General features: G+C 33.8%; 3 protein-coding genes across 3 annotated transcripts; 2 read left to right on the plus strand and 1 right to left on the minus strand.

Moving 5' to 3' along the window:
* Positions 1–2,231: 2,231 nt before the first annotated feature.
* TRIADDRAFT_58017 (uncharacterized protein) lies at positions 2,232–4,522 on the minus strand (the record flags this gene model as incomplete). The annotated part of the gene is made up of 6 exons (XM_002114288.1): positions 2,232–2,522; positions 2,744–2,869; positions 2,956–3,261; positions 3,410–3,606; positions 3,785–3,913; positions 4,189–4,522. The coding sequence occupies 6 exons, from the start codon at positions 4,520–4,522 to the stop codon at positions 2,232–2,234; spliced, it is 1,383 nt and encodes a 460-aa protein (XP_002114324.1).
* An 876-nt stretch (positions 4,523–5,398) lies between these two features.
* Positions 5,399–5,884, plus strand: TRIADDRAFT_58018 (uncharacterized protein; the record flags this gene model as incomplete). Its single annotated transcript, XM_002113967.1, has 1 exon — positions 5,399–5,884. One exon carries the CDS (start codon positions 5,399–5,401, stop codon positions 5,882–5,884), a length of 486 nt encoding a protein of 161 aa, XP_002114003.1.
* Positions 5,885–7,337: 1,453 nt separating this feature from the next.
* TRIADDRAFT_58019 (uncharacterized protein) lies at positions 7,338–9,887 on the plus strand (the record flags this gene model as incomplete). Its single annotated transcript, XM_002113968.1, has 7 exons — positions 7,338–7,470; positions 7,976–8,404; positions 8,560–8,685; positions 8,947–9,022; positions 9,277–9,316; positions 9,534–9,645; positions 9,838–9,887. 7 exons carry the CDS (start codon positions 7,338–7,340, stop codon positions 9,885–9,887), a joined length of 966 nt encoding a protein of 321 aa, XP_002114004.1.
* Between the last annotated feature and the right edge of the window lie 6,824 nt (positions 9,888–16,711).

The raw sequence follows: 16,711 nt of genomic DNA on the forward strand, positions 1-16,711 counted from the left end.
AATTTAGAATACTATTATATTACTTACAGTTAGTATAAACATAGTGTAATGTACAATTTAGAATACTGCTATATCACTTACAATTAGTATAATTATAATCATCAAAGTATCTTTGAAATGACGAAATGGACACGGGCTGAAAGATACCTCGATAATCGATTAATCATAATCATGGTATAATGTACAGTATGGACAATTTAGACTACTACTACTACTGGGTTTATATTCCCGAGTACTATACTTTGACGACTAATCCAAGACATTAATCTCCTTTGATCTATCGTGCAACAAGAGATTATCCCAATATAGCGATCACTTTCAATAACAAGTCTGCAAGCAATTTGATTTCCAATTAATTGGCACCCGTAAACACTAAACTGAAATAAATCCTTTACTGCGAAAATATCGCTATCTTCATGCAAGGTTTTGCGAATAAAAGCGAATCTTGTGTAGGAATTTCTCAAAAATAATTTTCCAAAAATTGAGAAAGAAAACACCGACAACAACGATCTTGTGAAAGGAAGAAGAAAATAAGTTCGATACTGTACTGTAGTAGTAACATGATATAGGCCTCTCTTCTTCGACAAATTTGCTATAAGGACGAAAAAGGATCTGCGACTGTATATATCAGATTTACCTTGTGCAACAAGTATATTCTCTCGTAACACGATACAGCTTTCTCTTCTACGACCCATTTGCGCTCGGAACGTTAGACTTTTCTTGCGCGATCTGAATTCTGTAAAAACATAATACAACTTTCTTTTCTGCGACACATTTGTACTCTGTGCGGCTAAGAATCTCTAGTGTGGTGTTGTTCCTTTAACATCTGATCTGACTAAGCTTTAAGTTATCTTAGCTGAATACCTACGTAAAACATTGCATGAAACATACTCATATATTGCAGATGATCAAATAAAATGTTAGGGTACAATAAATCAACTGAATCAAAATAATAAATTAATCTCCATCTATAATAAGTATTCTATCTATAACGTTATTAAGTTGAAGATATTAGACACGCAATGTACCGCAGCATTGTACAGTATTTATTTATTTCACTGTTAATAACTAATAGTTAACCATGGCTAGGGCTCTTTACTATCAGAGTAAAAGAACTCTTTGTTGAAAGCGTGGTAAATAATCTTTGCAGTTACAAATGCAGTATCAATTTCGTTGCGCAAAGGCATACCACAAAGATGTACTACAGTATAGTAAATCTCTTTCCAAAGTAATTGCATGTCTATCGAAATAAACTCGCATAATTAATAAACACAGGGACTAAAAGAGGAGAGAGTGTTATATTTATAAAGGTAAAAGAAAAAGCTAATTACAGATACGCCCGTATATTATACAAGACCATAGACTACTAGTCCATGACAACGTACACACTACAGTTAAAATAGCGAAATATATAAAATGCCATCGTACTGACAAAAATGGTATGATAGCAACTGCCTTGCCAATAAAACAGAAAACTATTGACGCCATTGATTGCTAAGAATTTAATATTAATGTACGCGCATAGCGTTTTTTTTGTGCAGTGGCATTTCTACCTAAAGGTTCAATAAATGAAAAAATTCAGGAATATCATGCATAACCACTGTAGATTGACTGTGTTACGTTTTTTAACTCCTCAACATTCCAAACAGCTCAAATCTCCTTATGCAATAAAACTCACAGGGGTATTATAGTATGCAGATAGGAATACCATCGACAAAGTGATACACTACTTGTAATACAATTTTGCTACTACCATATTATCACATGCTATCTATTACAGCCATTAATACCAAACGTAGCAGACTGTAATAAACATTTTATTCTTTTTATTATTAGTCACTCTCTTACACATACACATACACATTGTATAAGCATAGGACTCTGGTGATATTTTTTTAAGCTAAATTGTCGTGACTTTACAGTACAAGATAGTTAAACACTACAAAATTTAGACTAAATATTCAGTATGTCATGATGTGTTATGAATTGAGATATACTAGTATCGCATAAGGTAACATTTTATAATCCACTTTCCCTAAATTTTCTATTAGCATTTGCGTATTTGTTTAATATTAGAAGTAGATCAATCAATTAATATGCACAAAGCTTCAGTTGTAAAATTAGTATACGAACAGCACGGATTATTGTCAGTTATTCAACTTTACAAGAGTAATTTATAAAAATAAATTATTTCTTTATACAAGCATTATTTTGTTAGCAATAAACTCATTCTAACGAATGACTTTCGCTAATTTAGAATATTCAACACTTTTAGTCTTTTTAACCTTTTCCTTTTTATCAACGGCAAAACATTTCCAAAATCGTAACGTCTCGTCTGCAGCTGCAGACGCTACAGTAGATCCATCTGGACTTAGAGTCATATATAAAACACGATCCGTGTGTCCATACAAGTCAGTGACGCGAACCATCGAAGGATACTTCCATATAGTTAGTTGATACTGAGAATACCCATGACCAGAAATTAACTCACGGTACTCTTTCGACCATAAAATATTGCAAACCTAAGTATGTCATAAAAGTTATATATTATATGTTATAGTATGTATAAAAAAATCAACTAGTGAACAATAAATAATCTGATCTGATCGGAATATGTGCTGGTAGTATGGTACGCTCAATGGAATTTTTAGGTACAATGCATTCATAAAAGTATTAACAATGTTAAATACCCAACGAAAGACTAATATTGAGAACAATGGACAACTTATATAGCTCAATGTACCTGTGACGCAGTATCGATACTATTTAAACAACTTCCTGTAGATGCATTCCAAAGTTTAATACATCGATCAGCGGTACCGCCTCCAGTTGCCAATAAGTTATCGTGCCAAGGACACCAAGATACAGCCTAATCATGACAAATAAAAACGTGGACAGTAAATTAATGGAGATTGTTACAAGAGTCATGCAAAGATGATGATTAACATTCCGTACCTTAACGGCAGCTTGATGATCAGTTAACGAATGCAACATAGAATTATCTTGCCAAATCGTGACCACATTATCGTTACCACCACTAGCTAGGTATTTACCATTGGGAGACCATTTAAGACCACACACTTCTTGAACGTGATTCGATAATGTTGAAATATGATGATTTGCTACACGTACATCATGACAATGAATAGCACCACTACCAGAACCACTAGCCAGGATGTGCTCGTTCCAGCTAAGGGCTCCTATTCGTGCTGAATGACCAGACATTGATCGTAAACACTTTGATTGCCCCACATCCCAGATCTAGAAGAATTTAGTTTAGATATCAAAGATTAAAAATTGGGTAAGCTATAACAGAATCATAACATATACTCAAGATATTTTCATCATATGATGATAGTTTAGAGGTAAGTCTATCGATAGCCAACGCTTTACTCCATGAATTGCTCACCTGAACCGAATTTGTGCTGGTACCAACAGCTAAGTAATTTCCTTCTTTGATCCATGAAACAGCAGAGATGTAATCGTTCGTGCTTTCCATTTGCATTAATTGATGTATTGTTCCATCTCCAGCATTCCATATGTATAGCACATTTCGCAAGGCAATAGCGACATGGTTATTAACACTCCAATCTAGCAAATTTAAGTCTAAAACATACGTTGACAATTAGAGATATAAATTTAACTTTAGCTAATCTGTTTGATTGTAACGTACGACTAGTCCAAATCAATGTACTTTACTTTTAGTATAATCTAGCCAGGGATCATTCATTGCTTTATGAGTCATCTCGAATTGAACATACATATAAGTCAATAGGATACTTACAATAATCATCGACCAGGTCAGGCGCGTCCAAAACTCTTTCAGGTGTACTGGGAATAAATCGACTGGATTTTTTACAGGATGAGCTAGTAACATTTTGCGTATACAGCACACGATTATTATTTTGATGACCTACATCATGATGATAAAAAATGTTGTAAAATTTTCAAGGTCTTTGGGGGAATAGTGTTTTATGCTGAACTGCTGTAACACAGTTGTACAATAAAAATGAAATTTATATGGAATAAAAGACAATGTATCACTGAGTGATACTATAATTAGGGATCGTACCTTCTCTTGGTGGAGGAGCCTTATTTTTACAGCGATAATTTTACTATCGAAATCGCAATTTAAGCTTTCTGATAGTAATTTTCTATACTCTGAGTTGCTAGGGGTAGTAGACTTACTACCATCATCTTTGTTGGTTGAGTTCATTACCTTATGATGGCTGACGTCCATATTCATAGCGTCACGATTAGGAATAAATCGATCAGCACTAGGCGTTTTCGGCGTTTTGGATTTTCCAATTGTCGACTTACTATGAATGCCTGGCGTAATGGATGAAGGAGTTTTACCACTAGTACTCGTATTGGCCATGGCTTTGTTGGCATGTTTCTGTGGAGTAGAACCGGTCTTGGATTTTTCTCCAGTAGAGAAACAGGCGTCCCTCTTTCGTTTCCATCGTGGGGCCGGCCCTGATAATGGTTCATCTAAATTGAAAATGCCGATATTGCTATTCATTTCTTGCTTGCTAACCAGTATCTGAATGAAAAATCGTTCACAAAATAGCACTACAAGTGATATAATCGCCTTGAAATGCTCTTAATATCCACCAATAGTTTCTTGATTTCAAGAAAACACCCTCGACACAGCACAGTTGCGAAATAATCGATTTAGACTGACGTTAGTACCAAGTTACTTCATTTATTGACTACACTACACTATGCTACTTACTACAAAATCATACACTACTGTACATTCGGACTGGAGGTGGAGGAGCATCAGTCACATGGTTAGTACGGGCAGTGATGATTGGTTACAGGATCGATTGCATCAAGTTTGATTGGTTGAAAATGTTGGTACACGGAATTTAAAATCTGGACTTTTGCGCTATACTATACACAGTGTACTGTAGGTCTACAGTACAGTACCGTACTGTAGATCGTGTACTGTACACTGTACCCTCCTACAGTTCACGATCGAGAATTTTCCTTCTTGCTGTACTGTACACTGTACACTGTACGGTATGCCTACTCGATATTGTTCTATGTTGGCAATTCCTCGGCCTTGGTGGGGTGGAGTGAGGAGGTAAAAGCTCTATATAGAAACTTGTTTTTTACCTCGTCATATTGCCATGTTGGAAAGAGAGAGAAAAACTTTTACGGTTATATATTAAAGTTAGGACTTTCAAGTGTTAGGAAAAGCGTAGTGTAGACTCTGCAGACACCCTACGGTATAACCTGCCGTCGAGGATATCATAGAATTGTATAAAAGCCAGCAGTTTTGAATGCCAGTCTACTGTATTGCAAGGCAATTTTACACACCCGACTACCTAGTCCCTACCTCGGGGCTTCTTGCTTAGAGAGCATTCGCCGGAAGCAGAAAGGTAAATAAAGGATGGAAATTGTCAACGCGGTCATACCTGATGATTTAGAGGAAATTCGTAGTTTATTCCGAGAATATGAAAATTTTCTTGAAGTGGACATTTGTTTTCAAGGATTTGAAGAAGAACTACAAACTTTACCTGGGAAATATGCACAGCCTAAAGGAAGACTGCTCCTGGCAAGAAAGAACGACATTATTGCAGGATGTGTTGGACTGAGAGAATTGCAACCTGGTATCTGTGAAATGAAACGTCTCTATGTAAGACCAAAATTTCAAGGAAAAAACCTCGGAAGAAAATTAGTTAAAAGAATTATTCAAGAAGCGCAAAACATCGGTTACACACGGATGAGATTGGACTCTCTTGGGAAATTGAAAGCAGCCCTGTCGCTTTATAAATCATTGGGTTTTCGAGAAACCCGCCCTTATTACGACAATCCCCTTTCCAATGTTGTCTACTTACAACTTGACTTAACTCAATTATCCAACTCAAGCGAATAAAATTCTCCAATCTTTATCATCGCAAATCATGGAAGAGCCAACTGCTTTCAATTGCACCAATTGCTACTGTATAATACTACAAATCAGCTTTAGAAAATATCTCAAATGCTACCTATCAATTTACCCTTTATTTATTATCTGTTGCTATTATACTGTACTGTACTATACAATATTCTGTATATGACCGAACTCGTCTATCATAAAATTTTATCGTCTGCCAATAAAATGAATCTGATTATTTTTTTGGGGGAATTATAATAACTTGATTTCATTATATCGGTATATTCTGTCAACATCAGTGTTAATTCATTATTAAGATTTAATTTACATCTACTGTACTGTACTGGTACAAAGATGATAATAGATCAAAAAATTGTATCAAGTTGAATCAATCTTAGCCATTGGGTAAAGGAAGATGCAATGTAGCGATTGAACCTCACGATTTCGTTGATATACGACCTACGAAACTTTCTCGCTTTCCTGTTGTGCAACATTATTATCATATTCTCTGTGCCGGTTGTTTTGCATGCGTTTAATCCTATACAGAACTATCACCCATGTCTTATACAGAGCTGACTAGACGAAAAGAGCTCTGTTTCTTATCCAATTACTCAGCAGTGGTAAAGAAACCAATAATTAAAATGGCCTTTAAAAAACGTAGGATACATTCGTACTTCATTAATGAATTAATTCATTTTTTGAACCCACGCTTAACTGGTATGAAAGCTGAATCTCCAATGGTCGGTTCGCTCTATGCTTGGGTCTTGCAGACTTGAAGATTTAGGCATTACATGAGTCCATTTTCGGAGAAGATGCGCGTATATCGCAGTATACAGGAATCAATATCTAGCATTGCGTATTGCCTTCTTGGAGTTCCTAGTCTCCTACTACAATATACTACAAGTTGACCAGGATTAGACGACTAGGTCCTTGCAGACAAAGATTCAAGAATCAATTTCTCCATTTTACTGTCATTCCTGGTAGTGTATCTTGAATAAACAACAAGCAACAGTCGCCTCTTTGGATCCAAATCGACTTGGATGAAGTAAAAGAGATCCAAATCGACTTAGATGAAGCAAAAGAGCTTGTTGCAATGACACTCTAATCTGTACTATAGGACCTTGCCCTATCATACTGTCTAGATACCTAAAAGAAACGGCAGACTTCGTCCCAACATGCATAGACAGGCTAAGCCATTCTTCCAGTTCTTCTATACTAGCTGTAAAATTGACAACACAGCAATCTTTAAATTGCTGTACTAGGAAGCATACGGTAGATAGTATAACCACTCAAAACATAACGCGCAATACGATCGATCGTATAGAGACTGGCGGATAGAAACTGATTGACTTGCATCACATTCCTAGTGTTGGATGTGGATGGTTGGACCACCGGCAAATCCAACCCTTAGACACCCAAAATTCCAATGCTTTACGCCTTCAATCGTTCGAAAATGGATGTAAACAGCCTTTCTTTAAATCGTATATTGGTCTTTCTATCACTGGCATTAATCTTGTGTCTAGCGGCAGTGGAATCTTCCTCAGGAACATGCACAGCGGACAGGAATGAATGTGATGCCAATTCTGGTAAGCAATTCAAATGGATAGCATTCAACCAACTACAGTAAATCATTCAAACTGCAGTCTCCCTACACACTAATATCAATGTTATTGGTACTAGATTAATCTATAAATTTTACCATGGATAGAAAAGCCAATAATATGATACATTACAGTACCCTAACCACCATTCGGAGATGAATGATAGTTTAATCCCTTCAGTCACCTTGGTACCTTAACTACGATGTATATAGGGCGTAGCAACTTTTACTCTATTCAAATAATTATAGAAAAACTTCGATTCAGAAACTTGATTTATTTTAGCTTTAGTTATAGCTGTTAAAATTGGCATAATAAGAAATTATCTTCCCGTTGTTATATCTTATGCTCCATTTTTTCTATATTGGACAGAATATGTATCTTGTTCAACTCATACACGTATACAATTAATTACACACACGCTGACACTGTGACTACCACAGTGCAGCAATTACTTTAATAAATGATTTATAATTCTATTTGACTTTTGAAGAACCTATGCGTAAGTATGGGCCTTACCTTCCAAAAGTGACTATCATCTCGCCAACGTGTGTTAAACGTCATCAATTTCATTCCAACTTAATTCGAATGTTTCAACATCAAAGATACGGTGGAGAGAAAGAGCTCCTAATTTATGATGGTGCTTGCAAATCTAAATCATCAGATGATAAATCAGTCAAATCGAAAGTAGTACTAAAAGCAATGGAAGAGGACAGTAGAATCAGATATTATTATGAGCCCTTAAAAATCAAAAAGGGCGAGGATCATGTAAAACTTGGTAGCAAAAGGAATTGGATGATTGCTAATAGCACCGGAGAAATTATCGTCCATTTCGACGATGACGATTACTACGGTCCTAATTATTTGCAACATATGATAACAACGATGATAATGCGTAAAGCCGTGATGATCAAGTTAATAGGTAATATGATAGATCAAGACAACAAATTCCAATTCTATTTTAACACAATATTTGGGTTATAACATGCTTGCTGTAGCACATTGATACATGATAGATTTAGTTCAACATGTTTTTATAAACCTCCGATCTGAATGCTTCAATTGAAACAATTTTAGCCTGGTTTATTTATGGTGAGCAATATCAAGATGGCAGACGTACAGAATCATTCGCCTACTATGATTATACTGTCAGCCAATCGAAAGGCTGGGGCTGGAATCTTGTTTATAGAAAGGAATTATTAGGTAATTTAAATAAAATCGAAAGCTTAAGCATTCATTCCTATGTAAGGTTCTACGTTCTTTAGATATTGGGATAGCTATACGTATTTGATCAGCACAACGACTCGATTCCACAGTGATTATTCCATATTACTATTTGGTGTTAACGTGTTAACCCTGTAACATTATTACGTTAAGCCACCTGTCTTTGTATTCATGTTACTAATGTGAAATTTTGGTGAGCCTTTCATTCGAAAATGACATTAAGTATCACTCTCTTTACAGATCAGGTGAAATTTAGAGACGCCGATTTCATGGAAGAAGATCACTTCGTCAATACAATCTTCACGAACGGAAACAAGTAATCTACAACACTTGCTAATTATGCGTTACACTACTATTTGTTATATCGAATATTTAGTAGCGTATTTTTATACGAGCTTTAAGATATCTTTTCCATTTCATAATAATAATAACAATCATGTAGCTTTAGAAACTTAAAAATTGATAATTTTTACGGTAAATGTTCGCTTTGGCTTATAGCTTAGATTTGTCCTGGATTAACATTATCCAACACATGATAGTAATTGTCAGCCATTTTTAATATTCATCTAGAGTACACTTTATGCAAGATAAAAATTTCTTAGCCATGAAGGTAAGCAATGATTTAGTTACCCAATTTTTATTATCCAATCTGAAAATAACTACCTAAATATTTACGTAGGAAAAGTATCTGTTAAACTTTGCGCGATAGGAAAATTATCATTCAGTTTAATTTAATGCTTTATTTCATAACACTAATACTTTTAGATGGCGACACAAATTTACACGTTGGTCTCTTCATTTGATAATGTATAATTTTGTAATGATAGTTTGTTACAGGATCGCTTGTAAGATCTACTGGGATGCCGTTATGCAAGACGTCAGGTAGCGACTATAAAATTTGTGATCGTTATGAATTACCAAGATGGCTCGCGGAAAAAAGTAAGTTGAAATTGACTTGTCAATAGTGTAAGATACTACACTAAATAAACCTTAACCATATTATAACGAGCATGAGTATAAACTTTAAACCGTCTCTATTCCTTTAAAATAGGATACTTTTAGTTGTATTAAGGCTAATGTAATAGCTTCAATCCACAAATTAAATCATGCCATTTAAATTAATTCATTTAGGCTTTGGATCACAAATTAAGGACTGGATTAAAATGGTCAACACAAGATAGCCAGTTTTATTTTTTATAATAAAATTTTGCAAGCCAATCTACTTATCATACTACCTTAGGACAAGACTTTACTGGTCGTCTGTATGAATATAGATTAGCTATATTACATAGTTAAATGAAAAGATATTTCATTGTAAATATATACTGTAATACAAAAGTGTCATTAAAATTGAAGTATTTTTCTAATAAGAGGTTGACTTATCTTATCCGTAGCTTTCCTATATTAGTAACAGGCAGTTTTGTTGCAATAGGACTGTCATGATCAAAATCAGAGTGATTATTTGCCATAGTAATTTTTATTTGACTGGCGGGTTAACAAGTATGACCTAGACCAGTACCAATAGATATCCCATACTTAGTATTCAATGTAATACGAGTACAGCCCTAATAGTCCATGCTTTTAACTAGTTAGGTCTATAATCATACACAAAAGATCTTCAAGCGCTATGCACAGCATTTCAATTTATCTCTTCGCGATATCCTTCATAGTGGAGATATTCAAATGAAAACGTCCTAGAAATAATCGATCAGAAGAACATTAGCGAAATTTTACGTAAATCTTATTCTCAATCGTATCTTCAATGCTGTTATTGAGATCAAATATTTGTCGGTGTACAGCATTAGAATAGGGTTTTTATTACCCAACTAGATTCCTCAGAACTAGTGAATTAACCCTAGTTAAGATAGGTAGCTCCAGAATTAGCAAATTTTCTTAATGATCCGGCAAATGTTAAGATAATCGTAGAAATTAACTAATACGTGAGAATTCTATTATTATGGAATACAAATTTGCCATTAATATTTAACTTTCAGCTTATATATGTACGTGTATAAGCAAATGTAATACAATTAAGCTATACGAATTGTCATGTAGTATACACGAAAATGCAGGGAAGTAGACATAATTCAAAGTGATACTTTAGTGATTGCCAAAATCAAAACCTATAAGTTAGAATTAATTTCTTTGCACGATCTTTTTTCATTTATAGTTTGTTCCATACTACTGTACTGTATGTCTATCCAAAACATCCAGTTATAAAACCCCCACGTCCGATATTGCAAGACTATCACGATGGAAATGGTTCTCGTTTCACAAAATACTGTTGTCTGCGTCGTTGCTAAACTAATGATTGTTGCTTAATGAATCTTTTTGCTCTATTTCCGATAAGGTACATCTCTGTGGCGATGATGTCGTTATAGTCGATATTGCTATGTGTAATTGAGAAAAAAAATGATTGAAATGAATCTTTTAACAAGGATATTCATATTTACGCTACTTGGTAGCTTAAAGTCTTGTCAGACAATTGTGAAAGTAATCCTGTCCTTGCTATTTTATGATGTGAGTTTGCGTAATACTATAGCAAGCAAAGATATTTCCTAAAGTTAATCATTTAACGTGCTAACATGCGGATGCATTGAATACCCTTTCACAAAGATGTTACTATCTACGTGGTTAGCTTAAGATGCTTAGCATAATCCTTGAAATACCCATATTTTCGTTATTTATTAGCTATCATATTTTCGTATTTAAGTTTACAAGACCATGCTAATTGGAATGCTTATTCTTTCGCAGAGATACTCTGTCTATTAAATGATTGACATGCAATTCTAGAAAGAGAACTATTTCAGTTACCTTCTTGACAGATTGTTATTTTACACTATTACTATATCTAACAGCGATGACCGCATAGTTGATGTTATCATGCTAATTACTTTAGAAATCGATGCCTTCCATAAATACTAATGGTCCTGGCTACACAATCATTAGCGTAAAGGCTCTGGCGAAATCATGGAAAATGGTCATGATTTGCCATTTAACTTGATATGGCTTAGCGCCATATCAAGTTCAGATGTTCTCTCAAATCGATGTTATATTAGTACTCAAAAGCAACTGAAAATAATCTTTAACAATGGAAATTCTGACATTGCCTGATTTATCGACATCATTTTGTTTGTTTTATACGATACCAGTTGTCTAGAAAAAGAAATGGCTAAAATATCAGGAAAAATGGAAAAATGATGATTTAAAATCTATTTGTTTCTTTCGCATCACCGTGGAAATACCACAGTACTCGATTCCTCCGTCTTCTTTGGGCTGACCTTACTTGATATTAGACCTAGTCAGAATATTTTTTCACTCCATTCCAGCCCTCGAAAAGAATTGAAGTGATTGTCTTTTTATGAAAATGCTGTTGTCTGCGTCGTTATTTATAATAATTTCTCGGAAAAGCGCACATTTTACCATTTATAGGCTTTGAAAAAAAATTGATTTAGTCGCAAAAAAATAAGCAACAGACTGCTATTCTCATACCGTAACATGCTAATCGAGAATTTAGCTAGAATAAAATGCAATAATAATTATGATATCGAATTAGATCTAGTCCAGAGTATTTTTTTCTTTCCATTACAGCCCTCGAAAAGAATTAAAATGATTATCCCTATAAGAAGATGCTGCCGTCAGCGTGATTATTTATAGTAACATATCGACAGAATTACGGGAAAGCCAATATTTTACCATTTTTAGACTTTGAAAAATGTTTATTTACTGTTATTGGCTGAAATAAGCCACAGACTGCTGTTCTTATAACGTAACATGCTAATCAAGGATTTAGCTCAGAATAAAATAAAATAGCAATGATACTGTATTATATCTAGTTAGAGTATTCTTTTTACCCCATTACTACAGCACTCGAAAAGAATTGAAATGATTTGTCTTTTCATGAAGATACTGCCTTCTGTGTCGTTATTTACAGTAATTTCTTAACATAATTACGGGAAAGCCAATACTTTGTTATTTTTAGGCTTTGAAAAAGGTTTATTTAGTCACAAAGAAATAAACAACAGACTGCTACTCTCATACCGTAACATGTTAATCAAGGATTTAGCTCAAAATAGAATAATATTGACAATGATAGAATCAAAAGTTGCAAAAAGAATAATGATTAACTTCGATTGTTATAGGGTAGGTGTTAAATACTTAAAAAAAGGATAAAAAAAATTTTTCAACGAGCTGCCGGATTATGCAATAGTTTAAAGTGCTTGTACACTGTATACTAAAGACCAGCCTTTTATTCGTGACTTCTTTCAATTAAAATCAGATGAACAGTAAATATCTAATGGCACGGCCAATGTCGAAATCCATATACAAAGAATAACAGTCTTGATAAATGAGCCACTTCGCCATTCTATCTGGTTGAAAATATCGTCTACTAGCATATCCACAGTAAATATCGAACAGCATGTTTGCTACTATGAAGAGAAATGTTACCGCATAACATACGCGTAGATGTATATTCTGAATTTACTCCCTTTGTCTACCTGAAAGACATATTTGCCATAGCATTTATTGCTTGTAGCTCTAGTAAAACAAGCATAAAATAAGTTATGCTGATTCTCCTCCTCATTCGGAAAATTTCATCGCTATCCAAGACACTATCGTAGGTATCTACAACCTGCTTTGAAGTAAGCGTAAATAGACATTATTCTATGCTTTAGTAGGTCTCTTCCTTACTAGTCTATTTTATGAAATGATCAAGCTTTCCGTTAATGAAAAATCCGTCCAAATACCTCGTTGTCAACACAGCAAGATTTTAGCTTAGAGACGTAATCATTGAATCACTGGAGATCTTTGTCACAAGAGCAATTTGCAGTGTTAAATCGTTGGTATAGCCTATACGTGTGCGCTATAGTGACTAAAATTGCAGAAGGAAGTAATAGTTATCTAGATCTTCTTTTGGAAATGATATAAGTACTGCAGAATATTTTTAGTTTTAATGGCTACAAACATGGGTGAAAATAAATCAATTTAAAATCAATAGAGTACAGACCTGATTCATATTCACCTTGAAATTATTTCTGATGAATAAGTCATTAGAATAGATGCTGAACTCTTTGCAAGTTTGTAAATATTCCAAGGTTCATTTTATCTCGCATAACATTTATGAGGACAGCGGTCAATGTTAACCATTCTGTAACCGCATCAGTGGTTACTATTATGGCTAGAGAGAGTAACCCGTCTGGATTAGTAAATCACAACTTAATATCGTCTGTACTATCGCTTTCTTTACTATTTAAATTCTCGAAGACCATAGAAACGAGGTCACAATCATTGAAATAGTTCCAGTTGTATCCTTAAATTACTTAAAAAAATGACTCTCAATGCTATTTCGAATTGCATTTAATTGGCACATGGTAAACCAGATTAGATTTCTTGCTCTAATCGCATCCTATTCAGTTAATACGAAAAATATCCTCAGAGTACTATAATAATTGCAAATCGTATTTGCCTTATACAGAAATGGATGAGGTTACTATCATTGAGCAACCACAATTGCATCCTTAAAATTACTTTAAAAATATTTTACACGGAATCCTATTCAACTCACATTTATCTTGCCATAAAAATAAACGAGATTACAAATCTTTCTTCCACTCTATCCCTTTAAGGTTAGTAATTTCTTTTAAAAATTTATACAGAATCTTATTTTATATCGTAATTATCTTTACATAAAAATAAACGAGATTGTTATCATTGAAACGGTTCTATTTGTGTCCTTAACGACTAGTAACTACTTTCAAAAATGATACAGAATCCTATTTCAAGTTCTATTCCTCTCAGCAGGAAAAATAAACGAGATTACATTCATTAAAACAACTTCATTTATGTCCTTAATGGTTAGTAACTACTTTCAATATTGGTACAGAATCCTATTTCAAGCTCTGTTTCTCTTGGCACGAAAATAAACTAGATTACATTCATTGGAACGGTTCCATTTATATCCTTAACAGCTAGTTACTACTTTTAAAAATGATATAGAATCCAATTTCAAGTTATACGAGTATTTCTCTTGGCACGAAAAATAAACGAGACTACAATCATTGAAATGGCTCTATTTGTGCCCTTAATTAACAGTCAACAACTATCGTACTTTAAAAAAGATGATACAGAACTTTATTTTAAAGCTATATTTATCTTGGTGCAAAATAAACGAGGTTTCAATGTTTATTCTAACGGTGCCTTTATAGCCTAAAATTCCTTAAAAATGCCACAGAATCCTACCTCAAGTTATATTTATCTTGGTGTAAAAATAAACGAAGCTTCAATTTTTATTCCAATCGTATCCCTGGTAGTCTACAATTCCTCGAAAATGGCATAGAATCCTATTTCAAGTTCTATTTGCTCTGCTACAAAAATAAAGGAGATTATAAATTCTTCCTTCACTAGTATCCTTTACCGGCCATTCACTTCTAAAAAAATTATTATCAGAATCTCCTTTCTTTAAGCAATTATAGCCTTTACATAAAAGAAACCAGATTGTAATCATTGAAACGGCTCCATTTGTGCCTTTAACAGCTAATAACTACCGTAGCTTAAAAAGATACAAAAGTCTATTTCAAATTACATTTGTCTTGGCATAAATAAATAAATAAACGAGGTTATAATCTCTACTCTAATTTTATTCTTTTATAGCTCATAACTCCAGCAAAAGAAAATTGTAAAGCCTTATTTTAAGTTGTATTAGCCTTAGCACAGAAATTAATAGGATTACAACCCCTGAAATGGTTGCAACTGTATCCATTACTATCAAGAATCCATTTATTACAGGATCATATCTTAATAGATGGATGGTATTACAATAATATTCATATTAGCCCTATTCATGTGCTCGTCGGAGACAAAAAAAACAGAAATTATATTCTATCAATGGAGCTGATAGATTGATTCAATTGCTTTAGATTGAAAATAAATTCATCGCATAGTCCATTCTATCCTATTTTGCCAACATGTTCGATATTGCCATTGATCCAATGAATAGATCACGTAACCCATTTTATTCCTATTTTGCCGACACTACATTTGTAATATCTCTGTTAATACAAATGAATTAGGTTGTACCTATCACCCATTCTAGGTGCCTATTTTGATATCCTATCTGAAATCTCGATTTAAATCGACTAGAAATGGGTATAAAATTCGAATTTACAAGGCTATGAAATATCTTTTTATGATATGAAATGAACCAATCCTAGGACTTATTCTATCTTACCAGCCCATCCAATATCACCATTGATACCAATGAACGATTACATAACCCCATTTGGTCCTTATTTAGCTAAGTTATTGAATAACTTCATTGATGCATGACAGATAGAAATTAACAATCATATTATTTATTTCAACCAAGTTGAACAGTAGAAAAGTACTAGCAATGAAACTTTCAAAACAGTAGAAATCATCAAAAATCCATGGCTTAACTCATTTTCATTTTCAGGTAAAAGACAATCTTATTCATAATCAAATAAAGATGTTATCCCCATTTATTGGGTAAGAAAAGTAGAATGTGAATAATACCAAATGTGAATGAAATTAAATCAAATTGAACAATACATCAGCAGCAGATTTAGTGAATAGGAATCATCAGCAAACAAAACCTACTACCGGGTGTTGACAAATAAACGTGTATAAAAAGGTTTCTACTAAATAGTGGAAAGAACCGATCACGTGCATGATAGGAGAAGATCAAGTTTAGATATTGGACTAAAGAAGATCAATTTACATAGGGAATAACATTGGAAATATTATGGGTTAAATGGGAAGTAATCAATTGAACCCAGCTGTTACACTAGCTGTATATTCAAGAGTACAAATTATAGAGAAATTTTTAATGCTATTTATATCATAATAAACACCTCGCATCGCCAATTGATTCATGTCAAAAAGTTGCATCAAGGCTGGAAAGGCAGAGTGAGAATAAGGTTATCATCAAGAAAGAAATATTATCTCAAGACGGCTAAGAAAAAGAACAAAATTAAAATCTCTCACC

This window comes from Trichoplax adhaerens, genomic scaffold (genome assembly GCF_000150275.1).
Source record: "Trichoplax adhaerens TRIADscaffold_7 genomic scaffold, whole genome shotgun sequence".
NCBI classification, from domain to species: domain Eukaryota; kingdom Metazoa; phylum Placozoa; class Uniplacotomia; order Trichoplacea; family Trichoplacidae; genus Trichoplax; species Trichoplax adhaerens.